Raw genomic sequence first — 20,432 nt, forward strand, 5'->3', positions numbered from 1 at the left:
AAGAATCGTTAGGTCCAAAACATTACTTCTACTCTAGCTTTCGTCGTCTTTTATTTCCGCAATATATTCAAGACACACTATGTGTATATATGCAAAAGATTGGGCTTTGAAGACTATTCAACACTTTTCATCATTAAATTAAAAAAAAAAGTTCTTAACATTAATTGCTTTAATTAAAACATAATTAGATTGAGATTAGTTGCGTTGAAAAGCAAATATTTTCCAATCTAAAAACCTTTCGTATAACACATGAGCTTTCATTTTCTAACCATACATGTAAGCTTAGGTCTAAATTTCAGGCTATAAAATTACTTTTGTATGTATGCTTGAGATGGTATCACTTCTTTGCAGCTCCATTTAACGCTTTAACTTGTTTTTCTTAATTTCTTTGAGTTGTTTGTGAGCGCTTTGGAGTTTCGGTGCGCCGTTACTGCTGAGAAGCCAGCGCTGATCGCCGATCGTTTGTTTGTCCCGTATGATTCCCAGTCTGCTGTTTTAGTTTGTTAAGTGACTTTATTGGAAACGGTCGGGATTTGTGTCGGATTTCTAAACGGCGCTTGCAGCTGTCGTCGATTTAAAAATAAAGCAAAAAGCATAAATGAAAGATGCGATACAATTAAATGAAAAAAGAAATGCATTTCCGTTGCCAGAGTGCGCGTTGGACATTCAAACGTGTGTTGACATGTACTCGTGATGATCCATCAATTAAATCTGTTATAAAATGTAAATGCATATACAAGTATGTATGTATGTACGTGTATAAAAAAAAGCTAGCGGTAAAAGTGACAATTAACAAGCCACGTTCATGGCACTTGTAATTACTCGTTTGACTGCTTGTCTGCTGGACAGAGTTACTGCGCATCTGCAGCCGCAACACAAAATAAATTTCCATGAATGTTGTTAAAGTTGTGCTGTTATTGTTTTCGAAAAGTAGATTCGCGCCTTTTCGATAACAGTTTTAATTAATTTGCTCTTGTAACAGCTCGTTCCTCTGTGGAATCTGCTTTGGTAAACTAACGAGTATTGTATGAGTGTGTTGGAAGAGCGCTATCACAGTGACTTCTTTTCATAGTGAAATATTAAAACATAATAATTAAGAAAATAAATAATAATTAACAACAGTGTATTATGGAAAAGGCTTACGACTTCATTATTTATTAAAAGAGCGGCGCTTCGGCTGAAATTATTAAGCCATCGAACTCCAGTTGGCTTTGTTATTATTGTAGTGCCAGGTTTATTTTGAGAAACAATTATCGTTTACTTAGTTTGGATTTCGCACTTTAGCAGATGCCATTCCGCCATATGTATTTACAACTTCCGCTCCCCAATCGTTCATGTTTAAATATACCATACTGCTACAAAATATAAAGGGTGTTTTTTTTATACATGTGGTATTTGGTGGAATAAATAACACATAATTTAATGTTAAAGCCAAGTATTTAGTTTTATTATAAAGATAAAGTTTTGTCGTTATGTCTTCAAATATATTCCGATCAGCAATTCGGGAAGAACTGGTATGTAAGCAAAATCACGCCGAATATGCTCTTCCAAGAAGTCAGACAAATGATTACACATAACCCCAACAAAAATAATCCAGCGGTGTTGAATCGCATGACCTTGGACGCCAAGCCGTTGGACCATGGCACCAAATAATGCGCTCACGAAGAGTTTCCTTCAATAAATTGATTATTTCGTCGTCTTTTTGGAACCAAAAATCGTTCACATCAACATCCTCTCATTCAGAAACGAAAAAGTCATTAATCGTGGCTCTATATCCTCTCCCATTGACTGTAATACTATGGTGGGCTTCATTTTTGAAGAAATATGAACCAATGATTCCCTCTGCCCATAGTTCAGACCAAACAGTGACTTTTTGAGGATGTACCGCCGTCTCCACAATTAGTTATGAATTATTATCGGTCCGATGCGACAATTTTGTTTATAACTCATTCTTTGTGGAAATCGGGATCTGTGGACATATCTTTTTGAGCCCATTTACTGAAAGTGTGACGCGCTTAATGGTCGTTCGACTTCAATTCTGCACGAGTTGGAGTTCTTCCGCGAAATCGTGGTAGGCACAGCTCTAATTGTTACGTGCGATGACGTCTGTTTCGATACTCTGCTCAATAGCATAGTGTCTTTGAGGATGGTGTGTAACCGATCGATTTGTGTTCGAATTACCGACTCTGCTGGGCGATTATATCGATTGAATATTTGACATAGCGCGCTCTCTATCTACACTGTCAAAAAGACCAACACCTAAAAAGTATCACTGCATTGTAAACCACACGTCGAAAAACACCCTTTATGATTTGTATATATATTCACCGTTCACAGTCTGTTGACTTCTATCACTTTTTTATACGGCCTTAAGTGGCTCAATCGCGCAGAAAAGTGCGAATGAATCAATTGATCGGACTGCCGTTTCGTCAAGCGTTCAGTCCAAAAGTTCAATGGAACTAAGGATGACATCGGTTGTGTCGGCGCCGTGTTGTAGCTTTGTTAATTGTGTAGCTGATGCTGTGACGAGCTAAGATTTACGTCTGCCTGAATTCTCATGTACGTGCATCCATCAATGAACACTGATGCATAAATGAGCCATTAGTCATATTGTCTGTGCTTTTTCTCACTTTCAGTTTATGACTTTGTGATTTCTTCTTTTAAATCATTCCTTTTGCTCTCAATTCACTTGAAACCGTTGTTCTTTACAACTAAAATGTCAACAATTAACGATTGATAGTTGGGGTTGTATGCCGTGCTACTACATAGTAAACAATTAAATTAAAGTAAACAACAGTAATATAGTAGTAAGACATAAAGTATGGTTTTTGTTGCATCATCTACAAGATTTAGATATGTCTGTCCAAACAAATTCATTATTTAGTATGTCTATCTCAGGTCATAGGTACTTTGAAGGTATAGTTATGAAAGTTTATGTTCTGTATATCCCGCCACGTAAGAATAAAATATCAATCAGTCTTAGTTCATAGAAAATATCTATTTGTAATAATTTTAATTCGCCGGTAGTAAGTTCTTAAAGTCGAGTTCAGATGCTGGGAACAAGGTTTTTTGTTTGATCTGCTTCGAAAACTCGCACGAACATTTTTACAATGACTCCGAGTGTATTTCAACCATGAAAAGGCTTCAAGTAGGCTTTAAACTTGCCTACCAATCTTTATTGGTCCATAAATAATTTAGTTCTCAGTCTATAGTCTTGCTTTAACTCGCTATTCTTGATTCAGCTTTGCTCCAACTTCTTTCATTCGTCTAAAATCCACGACCTTTTAAGTTTGAAAACAAAAGAAACAGAGTTGAATTTAGAGAATACTGTGGATGAGGAAGAAGTTCGATCGAGCAAATGCGTTGTTACGGAGAAAAAGTAATTTTGGCTCTGACCTTATTTTTGCAATTTACTGTTGCATCGACCCAATAATTTACCGTAGTGGAAGTGATTGATCTGTAGGTCGATGTAGATCATACCAGAATCCCAGAGAACGGTAGCGCAGGTCGAAGTATGCCAAACCCACTGATGGTCGTGAAAGGCGACGGACAACATCGATAAATACAGCTGTGGTCTCGCGAATATGTTTTCTGTCCAGAGTGAGTACTGGGGCTCCCAGCATGTCGACAGTTTTTTCATACACAATATTTCATGCATGACCCACGCGGTATTTGGAGATGTCTACCCTCTTAGCTTGATCGATACGATATCATGGACGTTATCCTTCTTGGTAGAAATTTTCGGACTACCTGGGCGCGCTTCATCAAAAAACTGAAGTAAGACCACACTGAAAGTCGTGATTTTTGATTAGCATTACCTATACTGTAGCATCAAAGCATCTAAATATAGCATCGAAGCATTATTTGATATCATTGCCCAATTTTCCTTTCAAAACCAAGTCACCGACCTAAATTTCTTTCCATTGTCCCAAAATTCGCGAGACTCCGCTTCATCACGCGGTTCAAAAAAAATATTATGAGTTCAGTGTAATCTTTGTTGAACCACACTCGCATGTACTAATGTATGAATGCATGTACAAATCTTTCACACGAGCACCTTAATCTATTCAAGTTTGTCTCTTTTAACTTCTGTATCCTTTTTGTCTCACAAACTTATTCGACATTCCTCGGTAATGAATCTCAAAAGGGCAATTCGTTTCTAAGAATTTTGGTTGAGCTAAAGTGTACCGTGGAGTCGTACCTTCACACATATGTTCTTATTTCACCTATCTTCATCACATAATGACACACTAATGATGCACATACATACATATGTACATGTATATACTTATGTATATGAGTAAGAACTTTTGAGCTTGCACTTTTTGTTTACCTCCTGCCATTCGACAAGCTAATTTGCTATTCAAGCAAAACGACATGAATCACTCGCGAGCTCAAATGTTTTCGCTTTTTTATCAATAAAACAAAAATAAGACGGCACCGACAGACAGACATATGTTTTGTTACGTATAATGTGTCTATTTTATTGTTTGTTTTTATGCAAAATGACTGCTGTCTGACCATAAGCTGATTGGGAGGCATAGTAAATAATTGATATTAATTTTTAAATGGAGTTCCGCAAGCATTTAACTAAGCATTTATGTCTCCATATATACCTTTTTTTGATATATTTGCTTTCTCGGATAAGTTTTGATGTTGCCCCATACTCCAGAATGATCGTATACAAGTGCAGCCAGGTCCTTCTCCATCTGATCATTCCAACGGAGTAGAGGTCTTCTTCTTCTTCCTAGAGTGTTCTCCTCCATCCGGACCCGGACGGGAATGATGATGGACTTGTAGAGTTTGGTCTTTGTTCCTCGAGAGAGGACATTACTTTTCAATTGCCTACTTAGTCCACAGTAGCACCTGTAGTAGTACCTGTTGGCAAGAGTGATTCTGCGTTGTTCTTGGTGTTTATGTTGATTCCAAGATAGTTGAAGTTGTGCACGACTTGAAAATTATGACTGTCAAAAGTGACGTGTGAGCCAAATTGTGAATGAGATGGCTGTCTGTTTGATGACAAGAAATTTTTCGTCTTGTCCTCGTTCACAACTAGACCCATACGCTTTGCTTCCTTATTTAGTCTGGAGAAAACAGCGAATAGATTGAAAAAGTCATACGATAAAGAGTCTACTTATCTGAAATCTCGCTTGTTATCGAACGGCACGGAGAGGTTCTTCTCGAACTCGGCGGAGCTTGTTTCTCAACATCAGCTTACACTGTCGTATTAGAATTGCATGGATGCCAAATTCAGACATATCAACTTAGAGGCAATTCCTTTTCGTGTTGTCGAAGGCGGCTTTAAAATCGACGAAGAGGTAGTGTGTGTTAATCTTCGTGTCAAGAGTCTTTTCCAAGATTTTCCGCAAGGTATAAAGCTTGTCGATTGTATATTTTGTATTTTATATTTGACGATGGGCTTCAGTATTTCACACACTACGCTGGATACCTTATATGCTATATTAAGAAGGTTTATCCCACGGTTATTGGCGTAGATCGTGAGTCCCCTTTTTTGTGAATTGAGCAGAGCACTTAGGCTTTCATATCTTGCTGAGATGAGAAGCTGATGTATGCAACTTGTCGGCGCCGTATTAGAATATATAGGCCGGTAATCCATCAGCCCCTGCCGCTTTGTTGTTCTTCTGGCGGCTAATTTCAATTCAAACCTCATCGTCGGGCATCTGTTCCATCGTCATCGATTGGGGAATGATGTGTAGTGGTCCGAGTCGATGTTAGGTCTTCGGAGCGTACGTGCTTTAAGGGTAGTGGAGACATAATCTCCATCTATCGCAACATAATCAATCTAATTTTGAACTTTTCTATCCGGAGGCATGATGAATTTCTTTCTGCTCGAACCTAGTACTGCAAACAACCATATTTCGGGGCGCCTGCGAAGTCGATCAGCCTCAACCCATTTGGGAAGGTGTCGTCATGGAGGCTGAATTATGGCAAAGATATCTTCTTTGCCCACCCAGGCGTTAAAGTGACGTGGCGGAGGCAATTCGAAAGAGTAGGAATAGTAAGAATTGGGTGTAGCCCTACGACTGTAACTGCTTACCCTTACTAGTTTCATATAATTTAATAATTGTTTAACCTTGTCCCCAAAGCTTGGCGCTCATATAATGTTTGCTTATTAAAATAATTGAGTTTGATTTCAAACTTGATACTTTTTAATTTGCTAAATTTTTATAAGAAATTATGTGCATTGGGAGATATGCATTTCAGATAATATATTCCATATTCTTTTTCCTTCATATTTCTCCGTAGAAGCCGCTAATAAACAATAAAGTCGATACCTGTGCTCACCTTGCTTATGCCAAAACGTTTACAATAATATAATAAATATGTATGGGTGTGGAAACGAAAATATGAATTCAAAAGGGAACTCAACACGCTGATAACGCGCTTATCAAATGAAAACAAACACGAAATGGCTGCGATAACGCTGTTATCTGTGTTTTCTCTAAAATACTTTTACCTGCTCATATACGAACGCTACAAAATATTGTTGCCTCAAAGAGGTAGTTCTTTAAATTGAGAGAAGAGAAAACCTTTCGGTGATTGCTAAACGTTGGTCGGTGAAACTGCTCGCCAGTGAAGAAGAAACGCGAGGATGAACAGTATTGAAATTTTATTAACAAAGTTAAATTCTTAAAAATACAAAAAATAACAACAAAACCGAGTACACACCTAAGAAAATATTTAAGAAAGTGATAATATTTGTGAATACAGTGTTCTAAAAGTGGATTTATTGAAAGAATATTGTGTGATATTATGAATTGTATTAACAACAAAATTATTCAGTTGCATTGAGAATCTACAAACTAAACTCACAAAGTATTCAAAATGGATTATAAATTTGTGTTACTGGTGAGTATGAGTTCATTACTCATTACTATCTAAGTTAAATACCTGCTAAGCCCTATTAAGCCCCTAGGCATGTTTAGTAACTGTTACTTGCAGGGGAACATCGATAAACCACGTAGTTTTCATCGAAAGAAATTTATAAATTTTCAGAACTGTATGAAAGGGTTAAAGGGTGTTATAATTAAAATAACCTCAAATTTTTTTTTCAAAGTTTTTAAATTTATATTTTGATTTTTTTTTATGGTAACTGGCGATCAGCTTTTCAAAGGAGAAAATGTGTTCGTGACTCATCACTTGCATGTAAAAATACTTTATGACAAAAAAGTAAATTACCGAAATTGTGAATAAAACACAAAAAATGTTAATTATTCATAAATATTTATTTTGACACCTTCAAAGTAATCCCCACCAGATATAATACACTAATGCGAACGAGTCCGCTTCCAGTTCTTGAAACACTTCTAATAAGAACTTTTTGTATTCCATTGTGGACTTGTCTACATGTCAAACTCATAAACCCATGTCTCATCGGCAGTAATAATGCTCATCATGAATGTGGGATGGGAATTCGAACGATCAAGCAAGTCCTTTTCGGGTCGAGTCGAGCAACAACGCGTTTCATACCCAAAATATCCACCAAAATCATTCGAACGGATTCGTAAGAGATGTCGAGCTCTCTTGGCATCTCTCTAACACTTGCCTGACGATTCTCAAGCACCATATCCTCAATTTTTAATACTTTCAGCAGTTGACCCTCGACCTCGGTCATCCAAAACGAGGCATGTCTTCAAGAATTTCTCAACCGCCTTTGAAGGCCTTGTACCATTCGTAAGCTTGTGTTTTCGAATCACCGTAAGCCTTTTCCAACATTCCCTACGATTCCGCGCACGAAATTTGGTTAGCAATATAAAATTTAAGACAAATTCTTTGTTCGATATTTTTATCTATTGTAAAAATCGCAACCCACTCCTGAGGTGCACCGACGTAAGCAGCCTCTGTAAACAAACTGGTAGACAGACCGCGTTCATATTTGGCATATTAATTAATCTTAGCAAAAATCATTTTTATGAATTATTATTTCAGAGTTGGTCGAATACCTTTAATTAAAATAAATAAATCGAGGCCTTATATACCTAATGCACCAACTGAGATGACACTATACTTTATTGGGGATAATACAATCCCAATGTCGGAGGGAATTGATGCACATATACAAGTAGCTATACTCAGCGTCTGTCAAGTGGCATTTAAGCGATCTCTGCTGAACAGTCTATCAGTTCTTAACTAAATGCACCTTATCTGGGTGTCCGGTCACAAAGGTAAAACTGCGAATGAACTGGCTGATGAGCTCGTCCGCTCCGCAGCATCAATCAACATGGTAGAACCCGAATCATTCATAGCGTTTGGTCCCCATACAATAAAGGAGCACGCCACGCCAAATTGCTAATTGGTCGTTACAACCTTAAAATGTTTAAATATGTATGTAATTAACCCGCCAAGGGACAAACCCCGGCTACTTGCCGCTTTCTACAATGGCCATTGTAAGCCCAAGAAGCAATTATTGTATATAACATGTGTCTAGCAGGATACATGCTCTTGGATCCATGTTTCCCAATATATAACATGTGCCTAGCAGGATACATGCTCTTGGATCCATGTTTCCCAATAGTGATCATATCGCTCATATTTCTCCATAGCTGGATAGTCCCAGTGAGCCGTTGTGCCTTAAGATATGGCACAATCGACCTTATGTTGCGGTGCAATCCTCATTTATTTATCTATTGTAGTATAGGTAAATGTGTCTAACGAAAAATCAGATTTTTTGATGGACTACAGATTTTTTTATTTTCGTCATAAATATAAAAAAAAAAATGAAATAATAAATGAGAATTTATAAAATATTTATGACGATTAAATATTTTTTAATAATAATTTATAGTTAATTTTTTTATATGTAGCAATATAATATGTTTGACTTTGATTTCAACACCTTCTGCAGGTGGTCAAAATAAGTATTTGTTGGATCCACTCCGACAAAGATACAAGAACGACGATTTTGAAACTGATAATTATGCATTGATAAGGAATACTTTAGTCGCAATGCAAATAGTCATTTGATTACGTTGAAAATGAGTGAACTGTTAATAGAATGACTGTGAAGTCAGATAATAATTTAACTAATATAAATATACATATGTATATTTGGCCCAGGGCTAAAAACGAGTGTAGTCTCATAAAAATTTAGCGCCACTATCGCAAGAGAAATAAGCTGTCGCGTAGTACAATTTCTTAGACGATTTAAAATGTCAACCGAAATGGAGTGGTAATTGTGTTTGATTATAGAAAAATGGGAAAATATCAATATCGGTCAATGATAAGATTCTTTTTTAAAAGAAAAATTTTATCTTTCAAAGTTGCTGCTGGTCAGCTTTTAATTTAGCCAAACCTAGGTGCCCTGAAAACAGTTAATAAAAAGCTGATGGACCAAAAGTTCGTTGACAACGGGCAATTGAAAGTACCTTGGTTGACGTTTAACCTCAACCCGAAGGAGTTTCTGCAACTTTTCGTGACTGTAAACTAATCTTAGATCCACTCCTACACACCAAAAACTAAGAACCAACTAAATCTAAAAACCAGCAACCTGTTTAAATCCAACGGATAACATTTTCTAGTTATTTTATACCACGTCCTTTGATATAAAAAGCCTTCATGTCAATTTAAGGCTAGTTAATAAGAAAAAATATATATTTTATGAATGAGGATCTTGATTTAACGGTGTTTTTAGTGTGGTAGTCATACTGAAACCCGCTGTTCTCTGCATAATAAGATACTTCAATGGCTAAATTAGAATTTTTTAACCTACCACCAATCGACATTGCAGTTGAAAGCTACCAGGTGCAAGACCTTTTGGCATAGCTCAATATGCAGGGCGGATAAAGTAGATCCATACCCAAATGCTTTATTTGGGAAAGAATATTTCAAGTGACACTACAAGAATGTGGATGGCGCATCGAGAAGCCAATGCACCCAGCACGAATAACTGTATGGTGCGGATTTTGGTCTGGTGGAATCATCGGCCCATTTTTCTTCGAAAATGAAGAAGGAACCGCCGTAACCATCAACGGTGAGCGATATCGCGAACTGAACCGAATTTTTCTTCAAGCAAATTGAAGAGGAAGACTTACACAACATTTGGTTCCAGCAAGACGGCGCTACGTGCCATACATCAAACGCTACACTCAATCTTTTACGCCCATCTTTAAACTTAAAATTTTATATGGCCCACCCGTTATAATGCTGCAGTACTATCATTCAGTCGGAAGTCATTGCAGTCAGGAAAGTGGATGAGATAGCTTAGAACGCAGGAAACAAAATCAAGAGGATCAATTAGCCTGTAAAGCCTTATCTAGAATTTATCTTAAATATCTCGGAGCTATGCAGTTCAAGGGACTAAATGAACTATTAAAATTAGATATCAAGCCACTATTAAAGTTAGCAAAAAGCTTTGACGTACTTGATGACTAACAATTCAGCTCAAATCATAATGAGCTTCCATCTAGTATTACTGAGGACCAGCAGGTCTATATATGGCAAAACAGCCGGCCAATGTAACCTAACCATCTTAATTTTGATCGGCCAGTTTGAATGTAGCGATCTGAGCGATACTGTCGCAAATTGTAGTTTGTACACGGTTTTCCTTTAACAGTGGCATGATTTCTTAAAAAAAAACGCTCACACTGATACAATTAAGTTCGGAATATAGTATAACATCGCTCAAAAGGCCTTCAGAGTTCTTTTGCAAGAACGGATTCGATGAACCCTTTTTCCAGTCCTTTTTTTACTAAATCAAGTCTTATGTCGTGAATAGCATGTTCAATATTCACTTCTAAAGCTTGACGACACTCCGGCTTTTTGCTCTAGGCCAATGAATTCAAATAATCTCATAAGAAGTAATCTATTGTTGCAAAATCACTACTTCTTGGAGACCATTCAATGTCACAATTTCTTGAAATAATTGAATCTCAAAACAAATCCGGCAATAATTCAGTTGTTGCACAGGCTGTGTGGCGCGTAGCCCCATCTTGTTGGAACCAGATGTTGTCAAGATTAACTTTTTTCAATTGCGACCATAAAAAATTGGTTATCATTTCTCTATACTGATAACCACTGACAGTAACGGTGTCACCAATTTCATTTCGAAAGAAGTGCGACCGATGATTCCACCAGACCATAAACCGCTAAGACTGATAATTCACATACATTAAAGGGTCTCCGAAATGTGTTACAAACTTCGTCGCAAATTTTATTCATGGTTAATGTAATTACAACACTTTATGCAGAAAATATGGACCTTCCATAACCCGCGTACACTTCTACCGTAGCTATGACCAAATTGGTCGAGTTACGTTACGAACTGTAGTCTTATCCGATTGTTCTGATTATGTTCTATGACTTTTTGTTTCCAAACTTCAAAAAGTCACTCGCCGGGTAGGAACTTTAGCGAAATAAGGAGGCTTCGTCTACTTTGCAGACCTTCAGAAAACGTATTTTACAGACGAAGACGAAGCTGTGTTGAGAAATAAACAGAAGCTTTTCACTTTCGTAGGCTAAATAATTAATGGGCAGCTCTCATATAAATATAATTATACATAAACTATTTATATTTATTACATACATATGCTCGTCTTATTTTTTTTAATTTCAGTTAGTCTATTTCGGGGCTGTATTGGTGCTTTCTTCGGCACAGCACGAGAATATACCCTACGAGGACGTGAAAGATATTTGTGAGAAGTGTGTGTGCTTAACGGCACATGACAGTGATAAACGCTACCATCATTTATTAAGTTGTACTTCCAACAGATTCAAGCACATATTAGCACGTTGGCCGACCGAGTTCGGAAAGAACCACGACAGTAAGCGAAATATTTTCTAAACATATGTATATGATAAGTATTTTGTCAATTATTTTTCCAGATGTAGACATTGTGGCGACTTTCTCGTACAACGAAATCGAACTACTGCAGCAATTGCCAGCCACAGATGCTCAACTCACCTTTTCGTGTCGTCATTGTGGAATCAAGGATCTGCAAGAGCCCACATTCATTGACGTACCTAACATACGGCGCTTAGACTTGAGTTGGAATGAAATCACCAGCGAAGTGCTGACACCTGGTGTATTTCGTGGTCCATTTCAAGTAACGCATTACGAACCCATAGAGTTAGTGGACCTAGATTTGAGCCATAATAAATTACATCAGCTAGACAAAAAAGTATTCGAACACACACCAAATTTAACCAAATTAAATTTGAGTTACAACGATTTGAAGGTGCTGAACGAGCCAACCGTTTTGGCATTGACATCGGTGACCGGATTGCAGGTTGGTATCGCATTCTTAATTTACACACATTGTCTTGAGTATTGTGTTGACCGAAACTGTTTATTGTCTAAATTAAGGTATAAAGAATAAAACAAATATTTTTATTTCAGGAACTTGATTTATCACATACGGCTATTAAGTCAGTGTCGATGTCTATTTTCAAATCGTTAGTGAGTTTGCGTATTTTGAATTTAGCTGGTAACGAGCTGACCAGCGTGCCCGATAAGCTGCAATTGATCGGCAGAAGTTTAATTTCACTGAATTTGGCACAAAATCCCATTGAGCGTTTTACTGAGGAGAGTTTTACTGGTTTGACGTCTTTACAGAATCTGAATATAAGTTATATGCCGGTTTTGAAGACAATCGGAAAAGACATATTCACACGCTTAGAAAATTTGAGACGTTTGGACTGTGCATATAATCCAAAATTGACAGAATTCGATATGGAAAGCATATTGCATAGCAGTAATCTAACTGATGTGAGTACCTACACTAAATATATACATAAGTATAGTATATTAAGGTACCCGTTATATACCAAGTTGTTCCAAAAACTTTTTTACTATTTTTGCAAATTTGCAGGCTTATTTGCTTTAAAGATAAAAATTTATTGCAGAAGATAGAAAGAACTAAAGTTAAATACATGGGAAACGTTTGTACTAGAGCTAGAGTACTCTTCACAAATAAAAAAGTTTTCCATACAAGGGCTGACGTTTGATCTGCCAGTTTATGTGACAGCTATTTGCTATGGTGGCCCGAACTGCACAATTGGTTTAAATTAAACAAGTTTTTCATACAAGAACTTCTGTTTGATCGGTTGTTGTTGTTGTTGTAGCGGCAGAGTTCTGCCGAGTTGACAGTCCTTGGCCGGATAAAAATCCGGGTCCGTTCCGGTTACGTAGACCCGACTGTCGTGGGAACGGCTGTTTGATCGGTCGGTTTGTATGGCAGCTATTTGCTATAGTTATCCGATATTGGCGGTTCCGACAAATGAGTGGATTCTTGGTCAGAAACAGACGTGTGAAAATTTTCAGATCCATATCTCAAAAACTGACCGATTAGTTCGCGTAGAAACAGACGGACAAACAGACGTAGATGGCTAAATCGACTCTACTCGTCACGCTTATCATTTATAGGGTCACCGACGCTTCCTTTTGGATGTTAAAAATTTTTGACAAAATTAGTAGCCTTTTCAGAGCATAAAAGGAGCTTCTTTACATTAGTTCCTATCCTTAGGGCCAAAACTGAAACACCTATGGGCGTTTGCAACAAAGAAATCAACTTGGGAAATAACGGATCTGTTTACAAATTTAATTTTTTGCGATTTCTATTTACAGCTTGACATTTCTCATTGCGCACTGACAACAATTTCGCTCTTGGTGAATGTAACGGATAAGTCAAAAACAAACATCAGCACTCTTGCCAGACCTTGGGCCCATTTGCATACATTTGAAATTTCTGGCAATCCTTGGTATTGTAACTGCAGCCTCATGCAGACATTGGAATACATAGGCGCACAACAAAGCAATGAGGAGACGCCAGCGCGTTGTGATACACCCTACTTTCTCGCAGGCAATATAATACCTAATTTGTCCTCGAAGGAGATATGTAATTTAAAAATATCCAAAAAGATTGTAATCGAAGAAGATGAGCCGCCGAAGTTCTTGCGAAAACGCTACATTATATTGACGCTCATCACTGCGGCTGTGGTGGTATCGATTGGCGTGATGCTTGGCTTTGTAATTGCAGGTATACGTCGGAGATTGAAGCGCAATGATTTCGGTATTGAACCAATACGTTATACTAGTGTGAGAAGCAGTAACTTATCGGCCTTCTCCAACGGGAATACCAATTCCATTGTTGTCAAAGAAAATGGTGCGGCCAATGCCAATGTTTAATTACTGTTATGATTGTAAAGGCACACATTTGTACATAAATTTTAATAATTTATGCAACTACCTTCCTATTACTTATTATTATTATTATTGTTTATTATAATATTTATATGTGTATGTACATAGACATTTACGATAGTTCGATTTGTTTAATAATGTAAATTATTACACTTTTTTAATAATTTAGTGATAAATTCATCCACTAATGTCTTTTATATGTTGCCTACTTTTCAGCTGACTAAAATAGTAGGATTTTTTACCAAAGATGTTTGTATGTATGTAGTTCGTATGTACAGTAAACCTATAGCGCATAACAATTTAAAACTATCTTTTGATCGTTTTTGAAAATTAATATGTATTTATTATGTATAATTATATTTGACACACCCACACGCATAGGAGAAGTTGCCATTTGTAAAATATTCTGTTGACTGTCTACTTAAATATTAACAAGTATTAAGAAACACATATCTTCATTTTTAAAATAATTTGCAGTGATCATTAAAAATAAAGAAAATAATTAATTTTATTATTCATCACATAAGAAGATAAACTTTAGGTTTTAGTAATGAATTCATTCAAAGGAACAACATTTTTAGGTTTGACACCTATAGAGAAAACCCACAAAAATTTTAAAATTACATTGTTTTTTTTTTTGTGAAAATCGGCAGCGTAGTAAAAGCAAATTATTATGTTCTAAATTGTAAGTATGTACGCCGAAGATGGTTTTACGGACCACCATGCCCTAAGCTCATACTAAGCCATCACAAGATAGAACTAGACATTTCATTTCCGGTGGGGGTTTACTAAACCGAAACGGACTCAAATTTATGTTCGCCCAATGGCTGTCGTTCAATAAAGGAAAAAGTGTGCAATTGTTCCATTGAGCATCCAAAGAACTAATAAATTTTTTTTTGTTAAAACTTGGAAAAAAAATCTCCTGATGACAAAGTTTATGGTTATATGAGTCGTACTCAAGTTTATGTTTGGATTTAAAAATAATCTTAGGAATTTAAATGGCAACCAAAGTCCAGTGCCCATAAGCTAAAAATCGTGAGAAAGCTGTGGAAAACCTTCGTTTACTACGATAATGTTGGATGAGGATTTATATACGGCTAAACCCACTATTTGGAGAATTTTAACTGAGGATTTAAACCCGCCTCTAATTTATTTATTTTATGTACAATTTCAAAAAGGCAAATATAAACGGCATTTATACTGAAACTTTTTTATTTCATTTAAGTAGGAACAATAAAATTAAAAATATTTATAACTTTTGTGCTTTATGAAAATTATGAAGGTGTGCTGACTTCAAAGTTTTCAACTCAGTATACGAGAATATATGGATACACATATGGTTGCAACAGTAAATGGCAAATGAAAACTTAAGCTAAAAATAAAACTAAACAAGAAGCAATAAAAGTATAAAGTTTAAGGTTAATCTTATCAATTCACAGATAAAAGCGCACTGCGCAGGAAAGGATGGCTAAGTGGCAGAATAAATAGTAGATTAAAGGTATACAATAGCTTTATATCATACAATTCGATAATTTACGTATGATGCATTCAATACATGCATATAGTATATACATATATTTGTTTTTTATATATAGTATGAAGTACCAAACACCGCGTGTAAAATTTTGCTAAAAAGCTGATTATCGTATATACACTTATCATCCAATTGCATATCTAATTTTTTTATCATATTTACAAACTTCAGATTTATAATCTTTAGAGCGCTAGTTATGTGTAACTGTGGCTCCTAAATCCGTTGACATTTTTTAGACAGTCAAATTTTCTCAACCGCTAATTTACGTTTATGAACATTTGCTTTTAACAATTCAAACAGTCTAAAGTTGTATAAATTAACATTTACACTCACAATGAAAAATGTGTGTTAACATAACAATAAATTTCAAATTAAATAGATGTTTGCTAAGTAAAATGCTCTTGTATTTTCGTCTTATCAAAATGATTTGCCGAATAAAATACTAATTATCTATTTGCCTTGCTATCATCGTCACCTTTTAATTGCACAGTGTTTAAGCGCTTTAACATTCACTTTCCAATATTTCTTCATTTCCCGTTGTTGTTATTGGTGCTGCATCATCCAGTCTGAAGATATTAATAGCTTGCTTTTGTGCCAAAAAATTTCGCATTTCCGCAAAGTTATCACGTTCCTTTAACTTTTTATTGCTCCTTTGAAATTCTAAGTCTGCTGAGCCTTCGCTATCGCTATCTCTATCGACACTCTGCTCCCAGCTAATACTTTTTTTGTTCTCTGGTTTATCACTTTCCACATTCTTTGTATTTTCTTCCTTACCAAAAAGTTCGTCAACATTAATCCCCTTAGCTGCCAACACCTGACGTTCTTTTTCCAGCATTTCACTTCTAATTGGATCGATACGATCTTTCAATTGCTTCAATACCGGACGGAATTTCCCTTCCGTTATTCGTTTTTCAAAGTTTAAAATTTCCATATCATGATCTCTATTGGTTTGAGCTTTAGCCTCAGCTTCTTGTTGATCTTTCTCGGCCTGTGCTTGTTGTTCATCGTACATGTACGCATAGAAATCATCACGTTTATTCTCATCATTATGATTTTGTGAAATTTCTACACGTAAAATACTTTCAGGAAATTCTTCATTGTTTGTTATGTTATTTTCGCTATCGGCAACAGTTGACTGATGCTGAGTATCCAATTTGCTATTCAAAAATTTATTATAAACCAACATTAGACGTTGAAAGTCATCGAAGCACACAGATAAAGCGTTTTCAATACCCCGCATATTGTTTGCTACTTGAATGAGTTGCTTGGCATTGTCTTTTTGTTCCGCTTCAGTTTCGGTAAGTCGTTGCAGTGTAATATCAAGCGCTTGGCACTCACCAGCAACAGCTACCATGCATGCACTTAATTTGAGCGAAGAATTTTGCAGTACAGCGACGGGGCTGTTCCGAGTTTGCATAGCTTTTGTGGCGTTCAACACCTCTAATTCTAACTGTTTCTTTTTATTTATCTCGATAGCTAAATTTTTAAAGTGATTTTCTTCCTCCTGCACTAGTTGCCGAATAAGGCAATCAATTTTAACTAATTCACCATTCAATTCACTGATGGATGGCTTAGTTGAGATCGTGAGCGCAAGCCGTAGCAAGAACTGTGACTGCACGTACGCAAATATATTGTGAAAATCCTAAATGTAATAATTTTTAAATAAAAAATTGCAATCAAAGTAATTATAACTTATAAACTCACTTTTATATGTTTTGGACTGTAATCAGTGACGTTATTTTTGAAATATTCACATTCGCGCAACTCTTCCATTTGCGAGTAGTATTGTGAAAAACGTACAGGCAGTGGATACTGCGTTTCCAATTTGCGTGTTGCATCATACAATATTTCTGTGACCTCCTTCGCTGATGTGATACAGTCCCAAGCACGTTCTATTTGACGAGATCTTAAAAAATAAAATTCTTATATAATACACCATAATAATGAGATAATGCACTCACTCAATCAACTCTTGTTGCTTCATTATGAGTATTTCATTGAAATATGTCATATTTCGCCGAATGCAATTCCCAAATTCATCAATCGTCCGTATCAAACTGTCCAACTCACTTTCGACAATCTTATTACGAAAAATGAATATATTCTTAATCATATAAATAGCGCTGAAGCCGGTTGTCAACAGCAGTGACGGCACTAATGATAATCGTAACCATTTCGGCGTTACGAAATGCTCCAATATGGTGGTACCCAACAATATACAAGTGTTTCTTGCAGTAAAGATTTCCGCACTGGAACTAGCAGAACCAGCACTTCTTGCATCTGTTTCATCCGTTCCATTCACCGGCTGATTTATATTTCGCAAACACTGTTCCAATGCTTCTACATGGTCAACAAGCAATCTTTTGGAGTAGAGTATTTTGTTTATCAAATGATCTGAGATCGCCTATTATCACAAGTGGAAATATATGTAAAGTAAATATAAAAAAAATTAAAAAGTAGTTCACAAATATACGTAAATACACACTTACCTGTTTCTGTTTCACCTCATCGGCGAACTGCTTTCTTAATTGTGGCTGCAAAAATGATTCTATTGCAGTGGCACTGCCTCCAGCACCAGCTGCCGTTGTTCTATTGTGTAAACCGCAAATTCTCATTGTCACTTACAAATATTTTACTAAATATGCATAAATAAAACAATTAATTGTGTTTATCTGAAAATACCACTGATTACTTCTTCAGTATTTCTGAATTTTCAATACTTTACATTTATTAGTGGTGGTCAACAATGAACGATATATCATGCGATTTTCTTACAGATAATATTATTTTTCTTAGTACAAAGCTATCAACTTTTTTTAACAATTAAGAAAAAATATTTAAACTCCATTTAAAGATGCGAAGCAAATATTTTCCAATTGGATTTTTAACTCAATTTACAAATGTATTCAAAATATATCGATAAATATTGCAATGATTTGGTCGCTCATCTCATACAAATTTACATAGCTCCCATGCGTAGCCCTACGTAGCGTAAGAGTTGCGAGTTGCCAACATATTTAAGTTGGCTTGCCAAACACAAAATTTTTTTAAGATATTCGAAATCTATTTTTGGACAAATTTGCAGGACTTACAGCCCTATTCTGAAAAATTTGGGAGATTTCTTGTGAGGCATATTTTGTGAAGCTATTCTTGCTCAAACCTCATAAGAAAAAAGCTTAAAAAAGTCACCACGTGAGGTGAAAAGCTTTTTGCTGTCAAACAGCTGTTTTAATAGAAATAAACAAACAAAAATATAATCAAGATATGTAAGTAATTTTGTAAATTTTAAATGTAACTATAATAATTTCGTATATTCCTAGGCGTACAAAAACCGAAAGGACAACTCAGGAGCAGCTGCAGGCGACTGGTGGAGGTCCTCCGATAAAAGGAATAACGGAGTTCGAGGAGCAAGCCATTACAATCTTTGGTGTAGCAGCGGTGGATGGATTGCCGGGTGTTGGGACTTTGGGTCACCAGGTAATATTTTAATTTAATATTTGTCGGACTATATATTTTATTATTACATGAGGCAATAATTGGTCCGTTTTATACTTACAGGTTTTGCCGCCGTTGTATATAAATACAGAACCAGTCTCCGCTCAAGCTCCAGCTTCCTCCCAAACAATCACATCGCCTGCTCTCTCAATCAATTTTTCTTCCTCCCCATCACCTCCAGATTTGTCCTCTTCTTCCTTATCTCCTTCCATCTTACCTTCTCCTATGTCATCGCCTACTTACATCCCTTCTGAAGGTAAATTGACTGCAGCGAAGATGCTTGGAGCAGTGCTAAAAAAAATGGAGGATCATGAAAAGCGAGAGGAGGAGGCCATTGCTCTACAAAAGAAAATTGTAGAGCAAAACGAGCAGATGACGGCAGTGCTGAACCAAATGTCACAAGCACTAACCTCGATGTCAGAGGTTATGGTTAAATTGTGCGAAAAATTAAATAATAATAATAATACTAAAATATAATGAATTATTTAAACATGTGTACATGTCTTTTTATTCATACTTAGAGGAAGTAACATGTACAGAGACAGTAAGTAACTTATATATATGTACTGTATACTTACATTTATAGTACATAACTTCACTGGAAATATATACATAAGTATGTATATTATAAAGACATGATGTAACGTTCTCTTACTCTAGCACCCTCAAGACACCAAAGGCTCTCTCAATGGTATTACGTGCTTTGGCGTGCAACTTATTGTAACGCACTTCCCTTTGAAGGTTCAGCGACTGGCGTTAACAGCCATGGCTCCAATGAATATCCTTGGTCACCTAACAACCACGAATCACTTTGCGTGTTATACATAGGTACTTATGAGGTGCATACGATATTTGAGATAGTAATGAGCATTTGAGTAGTTAATAGTTAGCTGGTCACAAAACTAAAAAGCACCCTTGTTTGCCATTTTGAATATACTCAATAGAGTATGACTGGGAGGATGGGGTCATGTGTTCACGCAAGTGAGGATTCTTTGATGGACATTCACTTGGGAGTTGCCAGAAATGATTATTTTATATATGGCTCAAGCAGCTCACGATATTCGTCCAAGTATCCACTGGGTAGTCAGAAAACATCCGTTTGAAGGCGAGCTAAAGTGAGAAGACAAAACTTTCCCTTCACAGGGTTGTGCGCTGGGTTTGGGACCCGCAATTACCAATGAAAAAACACAATAAGCCTCGGATGAGAGACCTCCCTTTAGATGACGACCATGGCAAACGCAGTAA

General features: G+C 36.3%; 3 protein-coding genes across 6 annotated transcripts; 2 read left to right on the forward strand and 1 right to left on the reverse strand.

The window, feature by feature from the left end:
- Positions 1 to 335: 335 nt before the first annotated feature.
- On the forward strand, positions 336 to 14,660 carry LOC105234169 (carboxypeptidase N subunit 2). Of its 2 annotated transcripts, none has more exons than XM_049448378.1 (6): positions 336 to 739; positions 6,268 to 6,870; positions 11,573 to 11,780; positions 11,842 to 12,245; positions 12,356 to 12,724; positions 13,583 to 14,660. In XM_049448378.1, the coding sequence occupies exons 2-6, from the start codon at positions 6,847 to 6,849 to the stop codon at positions 14,141 to 14,143; spliced, it is 1,566 nt and encodes a 521-aa protein (XP_049304335.1). In that variant the 5' UTR covers positions 336 to 739; positions 6,268 to 6,846; the 3' UTR covers positions 14,144 to 14,660. The 2 variants fall into 2 exon arrangements, with proteins under 2 accessions (XP_049304335.1, XP_049304334.1); XM_049448377.1 differs by having other exon boundaries at positions 336 to 723.
- Positions 14,661 to 15,070: 410 nt separating this feature from the next.
- LOC105234170 (uncharacterized) lies at positions 15,071 to 18,597 on the reverse strand. Of its 3 annotated transcripts, none has more exons than XM_019988792.3 (5): positions 18,418 to 18,597; positions 18,182 to 18,327; positions 17,654 to 18,096; positions 17,397 to 17,598; positions 15,071 to 17,334 (listed from the first exon to the last, which is right to left on the reverse strand). In XM_019988792.3, exons 2-5 carry the CDS (start codon positions 18,305 to 18,307, stop codon positions 16,195 to 16,197), a joined length of 1,911 nt encoding a protein of 636 aa, XP_019844351.2. In that variant the 5' UTR covers positions 18,308 to 18,327; positions 18,418 to 18,597; the 3' UTR covers positions 15,071 to 16,194. The 3 variants fall into 3 exon arrangements, with proteins under 3 accessions (XP_019844351.2, XP_019844350.2, XP_049304333.1); XM_019988791.3 differs by having other exon boundaries at positions 18,182 to 18,364; XM_049448376.1 differs by having other exon boundaries at positions 18,182 to 18,596.
- Positions 18,598 to 18,828: 231 nt separating this feature from the next.
- Positions 18,829 to 19,681, forward strand: LOC109579223 (uncharacterized). Its single transcript, XM_019988789.3, has 3 exons — positions 18,829 to 18,958; positions 19,013 to 19,169; positions 19,251 to 19,681. Coding segments are annotated over exons 1-3 (573 nt in total). The 5' UTR covers positions 18,829 to 18,956; the 3' UTR covers positions 19,665 to 19,681.
- Positions 19,682 to 20,432: the final 751 nt, after the last annotated feature.

This window comes from Bactrocera dorsalis, chromosome 2, assembly GCF_023373825.1.
Source record: "Bactrocera dorsalis isolate Fly_Bdor chromosome 2, ASM2337382v1, whole genome shotgun sequence".
Classification (NCBI taxonomy): domain Eukaryota; kingdom Metazoa; phylum Arthropoda; class Insecta; order Diptera; family Tephritidae; genus Bactrocera; species Bactrocera dorsalis.